Here is an 18,440-nt window from a genome sequence, read left to right on the forward strand (position 1 = left end):
CGGTACTTGTAGTTGTGCTTGATCTCGATCAATCAGAGCAAATCAACCATTTCACTAAGTTACTCAAACACAGCCTCTGTGAGAACAAACCTCCGAGTGAGCGGTCTACGTTCTTCGGCCAAATGAGAGAGCACACGTTCCAGATCGTCCCATGTCGTTGTGATTGAACCACCTAACAATGCTCCTGGAGGCGTGTATTCACCTACGAAAAGGGAAATCGACCAAACGATCTGCAACGATGATATCGCCCCGTTTACAAAATGCCGAGATCATGCTGCTGATAGTGGAGAAGCTCTGCGAATAGACGAAGGCGTCCTCGGTCCCGAAATGCGAGGCGATATCTTGCTCGAGCTTCAGATGGACATCGAAGGTGCCGTAGAAGCCTGGAGCAGAACAGGGGCCGACACCATGCGTGCGTATAGTCTCGACTGCAGATTGGATGAGCTGTTGGTCTCCGGACAGGTTATGGTGATTGTATTTGGCGAGCTTGGTGACTGTTCTGCCCTCGCGGAGCTTCGTTTTGGGCCTGAGAATGCGTCCCGGTGTAGCACGGGTAGCTTCTCGTCCAGGAAGCGCGATTCGGAATTATCTTCGACAAGAACTTCCGGCGACCACTCCTCGACCAGGCCCTCTATTTCTGCTTCGCTCAAAGAGATGCGGTTGCTTTTCTTGTCCGGGCTGTAGCTCTTCGAGAACATGTACCGCAAAGCGAGAAGAAAGAGAATTAGCTCCACTATGCTGCTGACAACATCATTCTGGTGAGGAGAGCGCACGTAGCGAACGATTATAACAGAGCCAGAAATGGTGTGGAAGGCTTTGAACACTTGCCGCGAGCCAACGGGCCTGATTGGATACCGCATGTGATGTCTCGAGCATCGGAACCACCACCAGACCCTTTGACGCTTTAGAGTAGCGATCTGATGACCTTTGGTATTAACCTACTGTGAGACTAATGGAACATCTTATATAGAAACCATTTCAGGCAACAGCAATACAGACCCAGCATTGCACGGACAACTATCGTGCGCGACATACTCGCTAATTGGTTGCCGCCCGAATCCATCCCTGAGACTCCCTGGTTCGGCCGGGACTGCAGGAGGTGGTCTCCATGCTTTTATCGCAATATCTCTGGGAAACGTTCGTAGCGTTGTCTAGACAGGGCAGCATTCCCTCTGTAAACACAGGAGCTGCACGACAATCGAATTGGGTGCGGGCTGGCGCCAATGAGAAACGACTTAGGGCTGTCAGGGTCTTCGGTACGTCTGAGCCGCACAGGCGGCTCTCCGAGAGCCGCTCGTGGCAGAGGCATTTGCATGTGATCCTAGCACATCCAATGGCTGGCACAATGCTCGGTCGGCTGAGCCAGAGCCGGCCATATATCTGTCGACAATGTACATCGCAGTTGGTGAGGTCGCGTCGGCCATTTTCAGTGGGGTCAGCGCTTTTGCAGACGGCCAGCCACGAGGGTAATGGAAACGTGCTTGAGCTGCTCGAGTCGCGAGGCTATATCAAGGAAATAGCAGGGTCAGTAGCTTTCCTTGAATGTACATATCAATTGTGCGCAGCTAACGAATGGCACAGCGACCGCGATGCGCTCAATCAGATCCTGCAGAAGAAGCAGGTCGGCATCTACGCCGGTATCGACCCCACCGCGCCGTCCCTCCACCTAGGCCACCTCCTCCCTCTCATGGTGCTCTTCTGGCTCTACAACCACGGCCACCACACCGTCTCTCTCGTTGGCGGCGCAACAGCACGCGTAGGCGACCCTAGCGGACGCTTGACTTCCCGCGAAAAGACGCAGACCTCGATCCAAGAAGCGAACTTTCAGGCGCTGTACAAGGAAGTTGGAAGACTGTGGGAGAATGCTGCCAAGTATGGGCAAAGGCATGGCTTCGAGCCAAAACAGACTTGGAGGAAAACACTGCTGGACAATGCGGAATGGCTGCTCAAACTGAATGTTGTGAGCTTCCTCCAGATGCTAGGTACTGGGATGCGCATTGGGACTATGCTCGGCCGGGATACGTACGTAAGTCCTTTGCAGAGGAGATATACTGGGTGGACATCCATTCTGGCTGACACACTGCAGGGTTAAGAACAAGATGGAAAAGGGCGACGGCATGTCGTTCGCCGAATTTACTTATCCATTACTTCAAGGATGGGACTGGTGGCATATGTTCGCAAATCACGACGTGCAACTGCAAGTCGGAGGCAGCGATCAGTATGGCAACATCGTGGCTGGAATGGATGCAATTAAGCACATCACGCTTAACAACCCCGAGACCCTCGAAGGCAAAGACATGCTGGACGCCAGCGGGAAGCTCAAAGACGAACGCTCTCCTATGGGCATCACTGTACCACTTCTCACCACCGCCAGCGGCGAGAAATTCGGCAAGAGCGCTGGAAACGCAATCTGGCTGGACAAAAACATGACCTCGCCTTTCGACCTCTATGGCGTAAGTTTACAATGTCCCTGCGCAGGCCTTCTGGATTTCATAACTCACGCACGCTCTACAGTTCCTCCTCCGCTCATCTGACGCCGACGTCGCCCGCTACCTTTCTCTATTCACCTTCGTGCCGCTCAGCACCATCAAAGCAACCATGGCAGCGCACGAGGAAGACCCCGGGAAACGCCTCGCACAGCACCTCCTCGCCAGCGAAGTGCTCGAACTCGTCCACGGAAGAGGGGAAGCCGTCCGTACCCGCGAGCAACACCAGGCGATGCGCAACCCTAGCATCGCAGGACTGAGAGAGATGAAAGGCGAGCGCACAGTCCTGCCCAGGTCTCTTGTCGCCGGGACGCCGTTCGCCCGCGTACTGTGGCACGCTGGGATCGCGGGGACTAAATCCGAAGCGGCGAGATTACTGAAGAGCGGCGGAGTGTACGTCGCTTCTGGCCCTGAGCAGCAGTTTGCTCAGGTGAAGGACCAGACGCCAGAGGACATCGAGAGCTTCGCGGATGATGTGATTGTTCTTAGGATGGGGAAATGGAAGGTGAGGATCGTTGAAATTGTAGATGACGTGGTGTTTGAGGAAGAGGGCAAGCAAGCTCAAGGGTGGGAGGAGTGGAAGGAGAGCAACACGCGCTCTTGAGCGCATGTACAACACGTAGCTGTAATCATACTTGTAACCATAGAAAATCTTCGCTGCAACAACTCAAGAGGACGAAAACCATGCCTAGGGTCACTTTCACAAGGACATGAGGTGCTCGCACGAAGTGGGTTCCGAAAGGCCGGCATTGCATAAAGAAGGTTTAGAACAAGCAATTCCCATATCCACGAAGGAAACCCCCTTGTAGGCGCTCGAACGCTTCGTCAAGCAAATGATCGTGTCTCGTATCTTCATAACCTCATATGCCGCAATCAGCATGAATACCACCCTCAACCGCATCCGTCTCCACACATTCGCAGCGAAACCTCTCCCGGAACTCATACGGCGCCAGCCCCTCCAGAGCCTCCATCGCCAATTTCGCCGCCCTCACGCGGGAGTATCTGGCCGATTTTCCCCTGTCGTGCGCGATGATCTGTTGGTGAACCATCACGACCACCACGACTTCTTTCTTGCCCGGCACGTTCATTGCGGGGACTTCTTTGGCCATCATACGATATTTCCTGCAGCCGAAGGTCTGGTCGAGCATTTGGTGCAGTTTGGTACAGGGGTGATTGTTCGCATAACCGTCGTAGAGGCTCATGTCTGCGAAGTACGGCAAGATATGGATGTCGAAAAACCGCTGAACCTCATTGTAATTGAAGTTGGAGTCGATGAAAACAGCACCTACGTATGCTTCGACGATGTCTGCTAGACATTTCGGTGGTTCTGAGACCGTGGTCCAGTAGTCTTTCGCATCAGGGCCAGTCAGCTCTTTTGCGTCATGCAGCTCCGTGACATAGTCCCGAATCTGCTGCTCCATGATTGCATGGTTGTGGCGTATGTGCTTGTAGAAGCCTGTGTTGACTGCGATCATGCCGAGCGCGCGGTTCCCGATCATGGCCATCTTGTGCTCTGTCAGCCACTGTGGATCCTTGTCAGGAAACTTGTTGAAAATGTAAGTGATGCTGGCCATGTCCAGAAGTGCGTCCCCCAGAAACTCGAGACGTTGATAATTGGGCAGCTTCTCGTAAAGGAAGGGCTGTGAGGGGTGGATGAACGCCGAGCGAAGAAGTCGTGGGTACTGGAAATGGTAGTCATGTTTTTGCTCGACCTTCTCGGCTGTGTCTCTTTGCGAGGCCGACGATTCCGCTGTCTGGTATTCGGGTAGCTTGTACGTTGCTTCGTAGTCACTCCACTTCAGCATCGTGTGATCCTTGCTCCTCACGAGCTTCGTGACCACACTGACAGCGTTGTCCCATTGGTCGCGTTGCCAATTGCCCGGCTTGTCATGGGCCATGAACGCAGCACCGATCATCGCCTCGCAGACATCAGCAATTGTCTTTTCGCCCAAGTTGTGCTTTGAGCCAACACGGTGCTCTTCCTCCGTCTCTTCGGTCTTCACCGCACCCTTGCCCTCAAGCAGCTTCATGCCTTCGGGATACCACAGACGCCTGGAGAAAGACCTGCTCCGAATGTATTCGTAAAGTTTGAGCTCTTGGGCAACATGAAAAAGATTCTTGTTGCAGAGCATGAGCATGCGTTTCACGTGGAGCTCGAACTCGTTGTCATTCGGGTTCTGGATGAAAGTCGAGATTGTCGTCGCAGTCTTGAGAAAGCAGTCTCCCATGAACTCCAGGCGTTCGTAGTTATCGCCCATTCCATCCTGAAAATTGATACGCTCATCTGTCTCATGGTCTCCACTGTTGTCCGAGTCTTTGGTTATAGTTGCAAGTGCTGTTGTGAGGTCGCATTCCACACCAATCATATCTGCCGCTTCACTTGCAATAAGATACGACTCGAAGCGCCATATAATTGCAGGCCAAATGAAGCAAGAGACAGCTATGCAGATAGGAAGGACCGAAATTTGCAGCGGCTGCGGGCAAATGAAGGCTTTGGTGAAATCCTGAAGTTCCTTGGAGGATGGTGCGGCGAGAAAGTTGCGCCGAGTGACCACTTTCTGTGCCTCCATTACTGGTTGGTCGATGTCCCAGACGTCTTTGAACTTCTCGCGAGTGCTTTTCCACATGCTGTTGCTGTAATTGAGAATTGTACCTTTCCATTTGCTTTTCGCGGTGCCCGCAGGAACAGGGTCCAACGCTTTGCGTGATGGATCGACGCCCTTTGAGTAGAACTTTCTCCCGCCATCCCACTTATCGACAATGAAACGATCAGTGAGGGCCTCGTTCGGCATATCTGCAGACCACTGGTAGCCCTCGAGAGCTGCAACCTCGTGCAGGAGACTCCAGTCAAGGAAAGATGATGGAGACGCGCTGCTCTCATGGTCACCGTTCGTCACGGGAGCAAGCCAGTAAGAAAATTGGCGAACGTCATCCTCGTATGTCTTGCTGAATACATCTTTGAAGACGCGCAGAGTGAACGTAGTTAGTAGTCTTACGACTTCATCCGTGCACAAGAGCGGTTGATTGACAGACTGCGACACAACTTGAGACATTTTGCCATCGTTCAGGAAGATCGGGAAAGAGGGAAATTGCGGCATTGGTGTCTTTGTCAACATCGCAAATGGCTGGTGGTCTCGCTCAAGGCGGTCGGCAAAGTCAATGACGGTCAGAAACAGCCTGTCTGGTGAGTCGCCTCTCGACTGCTTCCAGATGATTGGTTTCGTCTTCATGTCATAAGCCAGAGTCTTTTTCATACTCACAGCGAGCAAAGCGTTGCGCATTGCTGGTAGCTTCTTCACGTAGGTCGGATGCAGATGGATGTCGAGATATTCCTTCCTCCGAAGTTCAAGGCATGCTTCGAATGCCGCCGAACGTTTGGCTAGTGTCTTCTTGGTGTGAACGCGACCGATCATAGATTGGATGGGCGACTCCACAGGGAGCAGGACTTCGGCCACGAACTTTTCATCACAACTGGTCACCACGTATGTCGGATGTCGTGGCTCGTTCGTGTCTGTTGGGATTGCAGAGACGAAGTTCGCCAGGAAACCCAATGCATTACCGTAAGTCAGCTTCGCCCCTGTGGAGGGTTCCGTGTAGACCTGAAGGTTCTTCTCCTTGGCCATGATTTGGTCGACCTGTTTGTCGTTTCCTGACAACAATCTGTCTTCTGGTAATTGCTGGCAGAAGCTTCTCATTGCCATTTCCTGGTATCTGACCTCGCTGACAAGTTGCGATTGTGAAGAATTGTCTTTCTCGACCATGTGAATGAATTTGGAATTGTTTTGTCTGGCTCTGCCGCGAGATTGCACATACTGCACCATCGTGTTGTATAGAGAGAATCGGACCACAAGGTTGCAGTCAGGGACGTCCAAACCTTCTTCGGCAACTGAGGTTGCGAAGAGGCAATTGATTTCGCCTTTCCTGAATTTCATCATCGTCACCACCTGCTCTCGGAAACTAAAGCTTTGCTCGTCCAGTTCACGCTTGTTTTCCCCAATCAAGAAGCCAGCTCTGAGATGCTCCGACCCGAGGCGCTTGAAGACTGCAGCAAGTAGGCGTGCGGCACGGCGCTGATTGACGAAAACAAGACATCTGTAGTTTGAAGGCTTTTCGAACTCCATGCCCAAGAATTTCGCGAGTTCTCGGACCTTATCGCTCAGACCATTGTCGTCGGATGCGCAGTCTGGGCGAGCTTTCCATCTCCCAACCACATACTCGGAAGCCTTGCGAAGCTCTGCCAGTTGATCATCCAGCTCCACTCGAGACTTACCATCAGTAGAAGCGTAGAAATTTTGCTCCACAAGAGCTTCATACTTTAGTAGCTTTTTCTCGGCAAGAGCATCGACAAGGTATTGGTCAGCACACCAAGGCCCCAACTCTGCAGCAATGTCCATAGCAGTGTTGAACACTTTGTGGAATACAACGATGTGAGAAAATCGTGCCTTCGTGGCCGTCAAAAACTCGGTCTCAAACGGGCTTCTGAGGGGGCCATATAGCATGACGTGCTCGTCTTTTCTCTTGAGAAATTGCTGGAGACTCAAGTCTGTTGCGGTCGCAATGCGACTGTGAAGAAGACCCTCCAACTCGTGGGCAGCTTGAAGAACGTCCGCTTTAGAATCGATCGGGCTTGCAGTCATTCCAAAGATTCGTGGGCGATCACTTTTGTTGGGTACGGTGAGATAGTGGTCCTTGATGATTCGAGCATATGGATGGTCCTTCTTCGTGTGATGAGCCTCATCAATGACGAGCAGATTGATCTGCCTGATCGTTATGTAGCTCCGAGCAAGGCAGTCGAGTAGTATATCGGCGGTGCAAACAACTACTTTGTTCTCCGAGAAGTGCCGATCCCAGACAGACTTGTTCCATCTATCGACCTTCATGGCACCGCAAAAACGAGCAATGTTGTGGTCCAAGTTTGCTTCAAGGACGGCATGTTGCTGAAACACGAGGGCCACAGAAGGAACGATGAAAAAGGTGATCTTGGGGGGATCCCCTGTGGCCCGCAGCTCCAGCTCTTGGTCTAGGACCCAGCGAATGAGAAGTACTGCTATGAGCGTCTTGCCAGATCCAGTGTCAAGTACAGCAACGGTGTTTTCTTTCTTGGCTCTCTCAAAAAGCTCCAATTGATATTCACGTGGATTCTTGACAATTTCAGTGCTCTCTTGTCTCGCCATTAAAGAAGGAATGCTAAGCAGTTCATCGTCCGGCTGGTCGGTGCTCTCTTGCCTTAAACGCAGCCTCGGAGTCTGCGCTGCCTCGGACTGCAGCCATGATTCGAACAGAGTGTTTTGCAACCTTCGTGTGTCCGATGACGCCGTTGGGGCAGCTGCCAGCTCGTCGTCGCTGTCGTCGCCACCGTCCTTCATCTCCATGTCGTCGCCAAAGGTATTGTGGGCAGTGCCACTTTCGTCGAGTGTCATCTCCGACAACATGACCGTGGCGTATTCTGAGCTGTGTCAGCGTCACATGGTCGACGAGGAAAAAAGGAAGTCGAAGTGTTTGTGGTTGAAACAAACACTGCGAAAGTTAGGAAAGCAGCATCAGACCTGCGTCAACGCCTTCGCCTTTCCACCCTTGTCCATGCATGATACCAAAAGAGGGGCTCCGCCGTGAGTTTGCAGCGGAAACGGATGCAGATGCAAGGAGTAACGAGGCTCGGCAGCTACCTACTGTGCCACAAAGTTGTTCGTTCGTCAACAGACTCCAGCAAAGGCAAGCCTGGACTTTGGATAGCGGGGCAGCGATGCGGGCGCGGGGCGGCCCGGCCTTCACATGCGCCGATGCGCGAAGTCAAAGGTGGGAATGTGAGCTGTCCCGCCTACCTATCTAGGAAAGCCCTCGATTTCTCATTTCATCTTTTGCAAGACGCCCAACATGGCCGAGGAACCACGAAGCATTCGCGCAGTATACGATGATGCCGAGCAGCGACGCGCGATTCTGGAGAATTTTCCAAGCAACTCCTCTACGTTCCAGGACAGCCTTCTTGCCGCCCTCCAGCTGTACGAGCAATGCTTGAGCATCGCGGACCGCATATCGCTTTTCAGTCCAAACGAGTCACTAGAAGACATCACCTCCGCCGACCTTCAATTCCTCTCATTGCACTTCCGAGTTGCCGAACTATGCATGAAAATCAATGGACAAAACCGCAAGGAAACTCTACATGCGGCCCAAAGGCACTACGAGCAGTACCTGAAGCTGCTGGACAGCTATGACATCTTGGAGAAGAGTGATGCGAGCTTGTTGGAGCAATACCGCGAGTCACCCGACACTTTTACCACAGCGCAAAGTAGAGACCCTGCAACGAAGCGAGACATAAAGATCAAGCGGTTTAAGGAGGAAAAGTCGCTGAGGCAAAAGCTCGAATACCTGCGGAAGAATCCTTCGGTGCTCCACAACGACGATGATGCGTACCGAGAGCTGCAGCTCACGGACATTGCATATTGCACACATCAGACGTTTGCATCGTTGGAGTCAATCGGACAGGAGCTGCACATCCTGTCTCTAGCGCCTCCTGGCCCGCCGCCCGACTACGCGCAGCAAAGGCCAGATGATTCACGCGATCGGAACAGACAATCGGATGGATACTCGGAACGCCTCGATGCCCCACACCTGTCTGCTGGTATGAAGGGACCCCTCCTTGACAGTAAAGGCAAGCCGCTGCGACCTTTTACGCTCCTCGGAAGTAAGCGACAAGACTTTAGAGACGGGGTGTTCAGGCCAGATCACAATCTGCCGACTATGTCGATTGATGAGTATCTGGAGGAAGAAAGGAAGCGCGGCGGTATCATTGAAGGAGGTGGAGAACAGAGTGGCATCAAGCCTCAGATTGACGAGGACGACTATGAGCTCGCAGATCGTGAGACTATGAAAGCGAGAGAATGGGACGAGTACGTGGAAGCGAATCCCAAAGGAAGCGGTAATACCATCAACAGAGGGTAAGCAACAGCATATAATCCAACGCATGCAGCTCCGACCTAGAAATATTGCTCGTAACTACAGCTGCGATTCAGTGACAGTGAAAACGCACGACTGCGCGGACTGGCAAAATGGTGAAATGCATGTTGAATTCGTGAGCCTCATCACCAGCTAAAAGCCTCAACCTTCATTGGGAGGCTGTTCCGTCGATCATCACAACGCCTTGAACGCCAAGCTGGCTTTTTTCCAGTTTGAATTAGTAGTAACCTCGGCCTCTGCGTCCTCTACCCCTTCCGCCTCCACCGTGACCTCCCATGCCACCCTGTTCTTGTTGCATGATGGCGATCTGCTGCGCACTGAGGCCCTCTGTGTTCATGCCAGGGCCAAAGCCTTGCCCACCGCTTGGTCCAGAAGGCGGCTGGAATTGACCTTGCGGGTGGGGCGATTGGCCTCCAAACCCACCTTGGCCGCCGAAGGCTGGTCCAGAGGGCGGCTGGGGTGTGTGTCCACCGGGACCACCGCCAGGCATACCACCCATCATAGCCATGAACTGGTTCATGTCCATCTTGCTCGGGTCCATGCCTTGCGACATCATTTGCATCATCTGGTCCATGCCAGGCATACCGGGTGGTGTGGGTCCGGGCATTCCTGGCATCCCTCCACCAGAGTCTCCGCCCATGCCGAGCATGGCTTTCATTTGCATGTCCTCGTCTTTCTGCTGAGCGATCGTGCCAGCCATACTCTGTTGGCGTACGCAATACTGTGTCCAAGTGTACTCGTCAAAGCCGTAGTTGAAGAAATCGGTCTGGTCGGTTCCAGGCAAGCGCCAGAGCTTGGAGTTCTCGGCAAGGTCGGCATCGATGTCAAGGAGTGTTATGGGTTTGTTGACGCCAGGCCAGCTGGGATTGGCACTGAGATTGACGGTGCTTGTGCGGATCTGAGGAAAGTCTTTGCCCTCTTTACCGCCGTGGGTAGGCGCGCCTTTGACCGTGGTGGTTGCGGAGGTTCCATGCTCGGTTTTCGGGACTTTTGATGGGGGTGAAGGATCGACTGAAGCAGTGCGATCAAGCGTCGCGGACTGTGGTTTCGCAGATGTTGCGCGAGGTGGTCTACACGAATGTCAGATGAGAGCGGGCGGTGGAAACTGGGCGCATCACCTACACTGATTCTGCTTTCACCCCCTCTGGCCTCTCGGTTGTAATTTGAATGTCCTACATATCACAGTATTAGAATCGCATTGCTTGCTATGTATGTGGCAGTGGTCGCGTACATCCTCGCTGTCCTCTTCCTCCTCGCTCACGTCCATTTGCTCTGCCTTGACCTGAGCGTCGCCATCCGCAGGAGCCTGATCGGCGTGATCCTGGGTGTCAGTGCCGTAAAGATCATCCTCTTCGTCCTCCATTTTGCAGTGTGACGCGAGTAACTGCGAGTCAAATGGTCAATGGTGTATGGATAATGAGTGAAGGTCGAGACAAGGTTGTCTTTAGCGTCGCACGGCACGCGCCAGGTCAAAGCTCTGTGTCCAAAGTTCGCGCAAGCAACGCGCGAAGCTGCACCTCAAATCAACCTCACTGCATCAACCTTTTTTGCGCCACACATCCAGCGTCCCTTGTTTCCTGTCTGGTGTCAGATACCCATTGGCAGGCAGCTTTCCGACATCTCTAAGCCCTGCGTATTGTGGTTGAAACAGTCGCAAAACAGGTGAGCATCCCCTGTGTTTCCTCCCTTCACACGTACCCTCCGCGTCCAGCAGAGAAGCCTGACAGTCGCAGTAAAGAGTCGAGTGTTCAGAGACATCGAAAGTCTCGATCTTGCCGCAATGGCATTCGGCCGCTCAAACTCTTTGAGCATCAATACTGGCGCAGCCAATACGTTGTACGTTCCTCTTTCTCTATGTTCACTCCCCAACAATCTTTTTTCAAGTCGGCACCGGTCATGAATGGCATTGCGCCTTTGACTTCACGCAGCGAGTCGCAGCGTGGAAGCTGGACTTCTTTTTGTGAAGTGCACGGGCTAGTCACCGCCTGCGAAACTCCTTCGGCGCCAAAAGGCCAAGATGCATCGCTGGTTGGAGGAGAGTCCTTACGCACGAAATTAAGAAGATCTGGCATGACTGGCTGTCTTCTAGAAGCCGGTGGTTGTGCGCGCGATGCAAGTCTTGGTTATGACCCGTGGCTTGCCAGTGACTGGAAATTGCCTGCTACCCATCATCGCTGGTTGCAGAGCCTACCGTTAATGAGATGCGGCCGTTTTGACAATTCCAGCATATTTGCCGAGTCGAACTTGTTGGACGAGGTCCAAGAAAGAAGCTAACAACATGCAGTGGATCACAGCCAAGCGGGGGCCTTTTCGGCGGTGCCGCATCGACGTCTCAACCTCAGCAGAGTGGCGGTCTTTTTGGTAGCGGCACCGCTCAGACAAGCCAGCCGCAGGGTGGAAGCCTGTTTGGCAACCAGCAGAGCACCGCACAACCATCTACAGGCGGTCTGTTCGGCAATAGTCAGTCGAACCAAAACCAACAAGAGCAAAAGCCTGCCGGCGGCGGCCTTTTTGGCGGAGCTCAAACGACCCAGACCCAGCAACAGAACACCACTCAGCAGCCAGCTGGCGGCGGCCTTTTCGGTGGGCTACAAGCAGGCTCCAGCACTATGAACAAGCCGGCCGGTGGCTCATTGTTCGGCAACTCTACTACGCAGCAATCGTCGGGTGGTCTCTTTGGCGCCAAACCTCAACAGCCAGGAGCGAGTCTCTTTGGCAACAGCACAACTCAGCCGCAGCCAACATCTCTTTTCGGTTCTACACAGAATCAGCCCCAGCAACAGCAGCAGCAGCAACAACCTCAGCCTAGCCAAACGTCGCTGCTGGGCGCTTCCCGTTACAACCAATCTCAATATCAGCCGTTCGTGACAGGCCGCCTTACCATGGGTCAGGGAGGTGGGGCAGCGCCTCAGCCCACCACCACGCCCGCCACCAAGCTCGATTGGTCAAATGTACGCAACACTACACGATTCAACGACCTTACCGACGAAGCGAAGCAAGATATCGAGAGGATCGACAAAATGATTTCCACGCAGGAGGAACTTTGCAAGCAGATCGAGGCATTCCTTCCAAACCATCAGAACGCGCTCGAGACGCTTGGCCCTGACGTTCAGATGATCACCGAAAAGCTCGAAGAAGTCGATCGCAGCCTTGCGGTCGACGCGCAAGGCGTCCAGCAAGACAAGAACATCACTGAGAGAGACGAGATCGACATTGCGCGCTGCATTCGCATTATCGACAACCTCCGGATGCCGGCGCAGTATGTCTACCACCCAGCTGCGAACAGCGGCCGCCAACCTCAGCCACCCGCTTGGGATGAGACCTATGATGTGGACCTTGTCGGCAACTATTTCCAGCCGCTCACGCAAGACATGGCTAGACTGCTTGCTGGATATTCAAGCAACCTGGCTGAGATCGAAAGCCACATGGGTACCATCGAGCAGTCAGCAGTGGTGCAGGCGCAACAGCTAGCCGCGGAACGCTCTGGGCTCGGCGGACAGCGTGATGTAGGCGCGGACAGCGTCAGGCAGCTTGCTGACACTCTCAGAGGCTTCGAAGCAAGCATTCTTGCCGCTGCTGGTAAAGTCGGTGGGTGTCGCGAGGGCGTGAATGAGCTTGTTCTAGGAAAGCTGGGCGGCTCGCAATCTGCAAGGAGGCCTTGGTAAATGGCGCTAGACAGACAACTACGGCCAATTGCGGCGGGACGAGGAAATAGGTGTGGCCAAAGTGGTATCAGTGTGTCCGGTCAAAGGAAGACGATGCTTTGCGCCAACATTGCATGGGTTTGTAACAGTATAGCCGTTCGAAATGTAATGGGCATCACGAGCTTCTCCGAAACTCGATCTACCATCTTCCATATTCATTCCTAGATGAAAGCGTTGCCTCAAATGACGCTAGGTTTTCTCGCTACCCACGCGCGCGTCATTGCCATTTCTTCATCGGGGAAGCAGGCTCTGGGGGCAAGCAAGGTAGGTTTGCAATCAAAGCTTGGGGTGCGGAGGGTTAGGGTTGGGGTAATCCACCAGTAGACGCGATCAATGGATGTACTGCAAAACCGTGGTTTGCCTGTAGGAACTGTATGACTGTATTTTACAGACAATGTTTCTCTCTCTTATTCAAGATTGAAGCGAACGGATACACGACACAGGGTCAGATGTGGTGTAAATCATGACGCTACTTGCGATGTCAAAACGACGCTTTTGCAACCAGACTGAGACACCATCTCCTACTAAACAAGCTATACCCAAGCCTTCTCGTAATGGAGAAAGATCGTAGCTCTACACGCTCTCGATTTAACGATGTAAGACGCGAGGTTCAACCCTAATTGCTACCCAATACATATCCGCGGCCCACCGTTGAAAGGCAGGAATACGCACCCAGGTCGAAAACTCCTTCCGGTCCACCTCTCGGGAACGAACGAGTCTACCTCGTCACCATGCACGTCTATCATACGATGCACCGAGAATACTTGGTACCCAATTCGTGTCCCTGGGGGCATCAATATCCGATCACATCCATCTTGTCCACCTCCGAGTGGCGATATGGTATCGTTCAAAGCTTCCCTCGAATTCCGTGGGATAGGTGGATGCAGACGCAGGGACTCATCAAAATATCCTCATAGATACTTCATTACTCGCAGGTCATGGAGGCTCGGCATGTGATCGGAACCAGGAACCATCGCTCGAATATATTCGGCAAGCTTGTCGTGGATCTTGGGGTATCGAGCAAGCATAAAGAAAACGTTCCCCAATAAGCTCGACGTCGTATCAGGTCCAGCTGAAAAGAAAAGGCTTAATAATCCTCCGCGTATCGTTGCTCGGTCGTCCGTCATCTTGGCGAACTCTACGAAACTGTTTTTCGCGCTTTTGTGTTAGCCCTCATTACGTTTTTCTGCACTCAAAGCGCTGTTGACATATCTGGACATGAAGTCATGTAAGATCCTCTGATCCTGCATAAAAGTGGATCTCGGATCCATCCACGCCATCAAACCGAGAGCGAAAGCGCTGACAACATCTTTCGTGGCTTGCGACTAAGCTCGTGGGTTCAACCCAAACAAAGATGCGCAGAAAGACCGCCTGCTCGCATTGGCACTCCCTTCTTTTTTCGAAGGCCTTAAAATGAAGCATAATCAAGAACTGAGAGCTGCTGTCGCTGCTGTCAAAGAGTGTACGGGAAAGATGATCGAAGGGCGTGGCGCAAGACTTGACAGCGAGACACCCAATGTCAATGAGGAAGCTCCTGAGAACGGCAGAAAGGACATTATCGGCATGCTCATGGCAGACCACGGTGTCAGAAATTAAGAGACGCTCATCAACCAGAGCATGACCAACCTCGACGCTGGCCATGACACTGCCCACTTGACGATCAACTGCGCCATCTGGGAAATGTGCAAGCATCCCGACGTGCAAAAGCGTCTCCGTCAAGAGATCCGCCAGAACCTCAAGGATCCAGCAACGGTATCTGGAGACACCTCCACTGATGATGGCAGTGTTGACAGCCTTCCTTATCTCCAGGCGGGTTGCGACGAAGTCCTCCGTCTACACCATTCGGGTCCGACGGTCAATCACGTTAGTATCGAACCTACTACAGCCAATGGCCAAGTCTTTCCAAAAGGCACAACCGGCATCATGCCCATCAGCGCATATAATCTTGCCCCTCAGCTTTGGAAGAGTGATCCATTGTTCTTTGATCCCGGGAGATGGCTAAATGATTCCTCCCTTGGTGGTGCGTATGAATGGAAGGCATTCTTGACATTCTCAACCGGCGCTCGTGTCTGCCCAGGCGAGCGGCTTGACGCGCAGAGCTGAAACATTTGCTGGCCGGCGTAATTGGCAATTTCAATTTCAGCTGGGCAGGTAGAGGTGGAAACGGGCAGACCCAAGAGCTTATCCTTGAGCACGGCATCACCAGCAGGATGATCGGTGGTATGAAGGTGAGGATAAAGCAGCTTGATAGCTGATGATCTAGCGGGTTGACGATCTGAGCGAGTCAACGCAATGCTTTCGGTAGATGCGTACGCACCATTTGGTACACTGTACGCGCATACGGAGGATAACGTGGACTCGGACATAGAGAGCGTCGAATATCATCGTCAATAGCTTGCTCTTTGAGCCATTGGTACAGTAGTAATAGTTGGCTCACATCCAGAACGGCGCCGTGAGCTGCCAAACGAAGTGCAAGAGTCCCTCTACCATGTCATTGACGCTGATATGCGCGACGTGCAGTTATGGGCTCTCGTGAGAATCGTAGCCGGTCAATGTTTTTTGTGAGCGATGTCAAGAACGCGTAGTTTTGGAGTCTGTCGCGAGGTCGGGTCCTGACGTCGTCAAGCGGCGTGTCGGCGCGGCGCGGGCTGCCACCGGTCGCCGTCATAAGGCGACACGTGAGCTCGAAAGGATCACTCTTCCTCATGCATCGTTGGCGGAACTCAGTTTTAAACCTTTCTTTGCTAAGGCAGTCATTGACGCCCTTTGCCTTGCAAGTGAGTTGTAAAAACAGTAGTCTTCCGAAACGAGTGGGAATTGGCTGGTTACGCCAGACTCCGCCAACGCGTGGCCCCCCGGAACCAGCATCCCCGAAACATGCTCCCACGCCCTTGAAAAGAAGGCAGTCTGCGCCCGCGCACTCGACCGTCCTCGCCCGAATGCAGCATGCCCTACCACTCTCGCATCTTGAGCAAAGATGAAGAGCTCGGGAAGCGCGACGACGACTTCCGTCCCAAACGAGCTCCGACCTACAATGGCTTCAACGTCTTGCGCTGGCGCAAGCGTAGGCTGTTCGCCCTGATAGCCGGCCTGGTCCTGGTCTACCTTTTCGTCGCGAACCCTCCTGCCGACCTCCGAAGAGTGGATGGAAGAAGATACGGTCAACCTGCTGCGCAGCGATCATTCGAGACCGTTCCAACTTCGTACTCTCGCCGCGAACCAACCGGACCTCCCCCTCGACTCGTGGACGACAGAGAAGAGGATGACAAAGATAAACAATACTATGAAGGTCCGATCAAGTTTTACAGACTTGCGTCAAGTCTGCACGCTATCGGACGGACAATGGGTCAACGGAACAACAATCGCAACGTGCTATTCGCGGCATCGTCGTTAAAGAGCGTCGCAAACTTGATGCCAATGGCTTGCGAGATGACAAAATGGGACAGGAACTACGTACACATGGCAATCATGGGTCGCGAAAATATGTCTCTCGACCAAATACTAGAGATCAACGGCGTCTCGAGAGATGAGTTCCCCGTCGCGTTCCATGACGGCCGAGGAGACTACAGCGAATACAGTACGGATCTGCGTCTGGAGGTAGCTGTCGGGGGAGCTATGAGGCACATTAACGAGTTCATGCATCCGCAAGCGATCATCATGGACGACAGTGCGATTGAAGACAAGCCCTTTACGCGCGCCCTGCGCGCAAGGGGGAAAGAGTATCGCCGCCCTGTCATTGAGATACCCGAAGGCGCATATGAAGAATTCATGTGGATCACCAGACTCGATTCGGGCAGTCTGGGTGGTTGGTTCAAGCCGCAGATCGACATTCTCGTCCACGCCCCGAAGGAAAGCTCTGGCTCGCTCATTAGACTATTAAAGAGCCTCGAAGATGCAAACTATGCCGGCTTGCGACCACCGCGACTCACGGTGGAGCTGCCCAACAATATCGACAAGTTCGCCGGCTCATACCTTAGCGGCCTCCAGTGGCCACCTGGCGGCGACAAGTCACCCGTGGGCGAGAATACGCTCACACTGCGCCATCGCATACCCGTCGATCACGCCAGCTCCGAGCAGTCCTCCTTGCGCTTCTTGGAATCCTTCTTTCCCACCTCTCCCGATTCCCATGTCCTGCTCCTTTCGCCTCAAGCAGAACTGAGTCCTCAATATCTCCAGTATCTGCAGTACATCATTCTAGAGTACCGATACTCATCATTCGGCTCCCCATACTCTGGTGAGCTGCTTGGTCTCTCCCTGGACATTCCTTCGACATTCGTGAACGGCAGCGGCGGCTTCCAACCGCCTGTTGTAGCAGAGATGAAAGCCCATCGATACACTGACGATGAGAACTTCAATCAGAAGTCGCGGACGCCTTTCGTCTACCAAGCACCATCGTCAACTGCTAGCCTTATTTTTAGTGAGAAATGGGCCAGTTTTCACGATTTTGTGTCAAATCGGTTGGCGGCCAGCCACAGTGGGAAGGCGCAAAAGGTGAAGAAACTGGTCTCTGAGACTGAACCGGCCTGGCTAGAGTATATGTTGGAGCTTATGCGTGCACGAAATTGGCACATGCTGCATCCCGCAAAGAGCTTCGTGACGGTCCACAACGAGCTGGCGCAGTTGCCGGAGGAGTTCATCAGAGAAGAAAAGGCCCCCAAAGAAGACGATTCTACTCAGCCACCGTACCACCCGGAAGAAGAGGCTTTCTTGACCGCGGACGAGCCGCCCAAGATCGTTCCGCATCGCGAGAAGGAATCCGTTTCGGGTACCCAGGCGCTGCACGAGACAATGCCCTTCAGGGGTGATCTTCCAGAGATTCCACATCTACCCCTCCTTGACTACCGTGGCGAACATTCCAGCTTTCCTGAGACCAACGAGATTCGGCAAGAGTACGTTACCTATTTCCGCGAGCATATTGGTGGCTGCGACGCACAACAAGCGAAGCGGAAGCGCATCGGTCATGGTCTTGGAACCGATGATCTGTTTTGCCTGCCGGACCTGGAACCGGAATACGATGAGGAGGACGAAGATGAGCAGGTTGCAATGGCGATTGCGGAGGCCAGCAATCCTACTCCACCGCATGCGCGAGAAGCTTGAAGAGCGCAGCTGCAATGATCAGCTGTTGATGAGGTCGCCCGCGAGAGTCTTATCGCCTGAATTCTAGAGTATACCCAGCATGTCACATTCAGTATAGAGCACATTTTGGCCAGCTTCACATGATTTCCCAGGCGATATGCGCAGGCCGTCTCGACTGCCATTCCCCCGTTCCCCACACGCGCTCTTCTAACGTCCAAAC

General features: G+C 53.3%; 6 protein-coding genes across 6 annotated transcripts; 4 read left to right on the plus strand and 2 right to left on the minus strand.

Annotated features, from left to right (window-relative positions):
* Positions 1 to 1,322: 1,322 nt before the first annotated feature.
* On the plus strand, positions 1,323 to 3,152 carry WHR41_03720 (uncharacterized protein). The gene is made up of 4 exons (XM_069372326.1): positions 1,323 to 1,524; positions 1,582 to 2,022; positions 2,087 to 2,453; positions 2,515 to 3,152. The coding sequence occupies exons 1-4, from the start codon at positions 1,334 to 1,336 to the stop codon at positions 3,088 to 3,090; spliced, it is 1,575 nt and encodes a 524-aa protein (XP_069230508.1). The 5' UTR covers positions 1,323 to 1,333; the 3' UTR covers positions 3,091 to 3,152.
* A 194-nt stretch (positions 3,153 to 3,346) lies between these two features.
* WHR41_03721 (uncharacterized protein) lies at positions 3,347 to 7,918 on the minus strand (the record flags this gene model as incomplete). The annotated part of the gene is made up of 1 exon (XM_069372327.1): positions 3,347 to 7,918. One exon carries the CDS (start codon positions 7,916 to 7,918, stop codon positions 3,347 to 3,349), a length of 4,572 nt encoding a protein of 1,523 aa, XP_069230509.1.
* Positions 7,919 to 8,360: 442 nt separating this feature from the next.
* On the plus strand, positions 8,361 to 9,425 carry WHR41_03722 (uncharacterized protein; the record flags this gene model as incomplete). The annotated part of the gene is made up of 1 exon (XM_069372328.1): positions 8,361 to 9,425. One exon carries the CDS (start codon positions 8,361 to 8,363, stop codon positions 9,423 to 9,425), a length of 1,065 nt encoding a protein of 354 aa, XP_069230506.1.
* On the minus strand, positions 9,297 to 10,868 carry WHR41_03723 (uncharacterized protein). The gene is made up of 3 exons (XM_069372329.1): positions 10,672 to 10,868; positions 10,563 to 10,612; positions 9,297 to 10,510 (listed from the first exon to the last, which is right to left on the minus strand). Exons 1-3 carry the CDS (start codon positions 10,801 to 10,803, stop codon positions 9,658 to 9,660), a joined length of 1,035 nt encoding a protein of 344 aa, XP_069230507.1. The 5' UTR covers positions 10,804 to 10,868; the 3' UTR covers positions 9,297 to 9,657.
* A 101-nt stretch (positions 10,869 to 10,969) lies between these two features.
* WHR41_03724 (uncharacterized protein) lies at positions 10,970 to 13,294 on the plus strand. The gene is made up of 3 exons (XM_069372330.1): positions 10,970 to 11,102; positions 11,174 to 11,276; positions 11,725 to 13,294. The coding sequence occupies exons 2-3, from the start codon at positions 11,221 to 11,223 to the stop codon at positions 13,103 to 13,105; spliced, it is 1,437 nt and encodes a 478-aa protein (XP_069230512.1). The 5' UTR covers positions 10,970 to 11,102; positions 11,174 to 11,220; the 3' UTR covers positions 13,106 to 13,294.
* Positions 13,295 to 16,090: 2,796 nt separating this feature from the next.
* On the plus strand, positions 16,091 to 18,241 carry WHR41_03725 (uncharacterized protein; the record flags this gene model as incomplete). Its single annotated transcript, XM_069372331.1, has 1 exon — positions 16,091 to 18,241. The coding sequence occupies one exon, from the start codon at positions 16,091 to 16,093 to the stop codon at positions 18,239 to 18,241; it is 2,151 nt and encodes a 716-aa protein (XP_069230513.1).
* Between the last annotated feature and the right edge of the window lie 199 nt (positions 18,242 to 18,440).

The sequence above is a fragment of the Cladosporium halotolerans genome, assembly GCF_011745625.1.
Source record: "Cladosporium halotolerans strain TM138-S3 chromosome Unknown Sca10, whole genome shotgun sequence".
NCBI lineage: Eukaryota > Fungi > Ascomycota > Dothideomycetes > Cladosporiales > Cladosporiaceae > Cladosporium > Cladosporium halotolerans.

Excerpts from the sequence above, each read along its gene's own strand:
- WHR41_03720 (XM_069372326.1), top strand. The coding sequence starts at position 1,334 with ATGGCTGGCACAATGCTCGGTCGGCTGAGCCAGAGCCGGCCATATATC. Across the intron at positions 1,525-1,581 it reads TATATCAAGGAAATAGCAGG|CGACCGCGATGCGCTCAATC; the intron begins GTCAGTAGCTTT and ends CGAATGGCACAG. Across the intron at positions 2,023-2,086 it reads ACTATGCTCGGCCGGGATAC|GGTTAAGAACAAGATGGAAA; the intron begins GTACGTAAGTCC and ends GACACACTGCAG.
- WHR41_03723 (XM_069372329.1), bottom strand. The coding sequence starts at position 10,803 with ATGGAGGACGAAGAGGATGATCTTTACGGCACTGACACCCAGGATCAC. Across the intron at positions 10,613-10,671 it reads AGGAAGAGGACAGCGAGGAT|GACATTCAAATTACAACCGA; the intron begins GTACGCGACCAC and ends TGTGATATGTAG. Across the intron at positions 10,511-10,562 it reads GGGGTGAAAGCAGAATCAGT|ACCACCTCGCGCAACATCTG; the intron begins GTAGGTGATGCG and ends ACATTCGTGTAG.
- WHR41_03724 (XM_069372330.1), top strand. The coding sequence starts at position 11,221 with ATGGCATTCGGCCGCTCAAACTCTTTGAGCATCAATACTGGCGCAGCC. Across the intron at positions 11,277-11,724 it reads ACTGGCGCAGCCAATACGTT|TGGATCACAGCCAAGCGGGG; the intron begins GTACGTTCCTCT and ends AACAACATGCAG.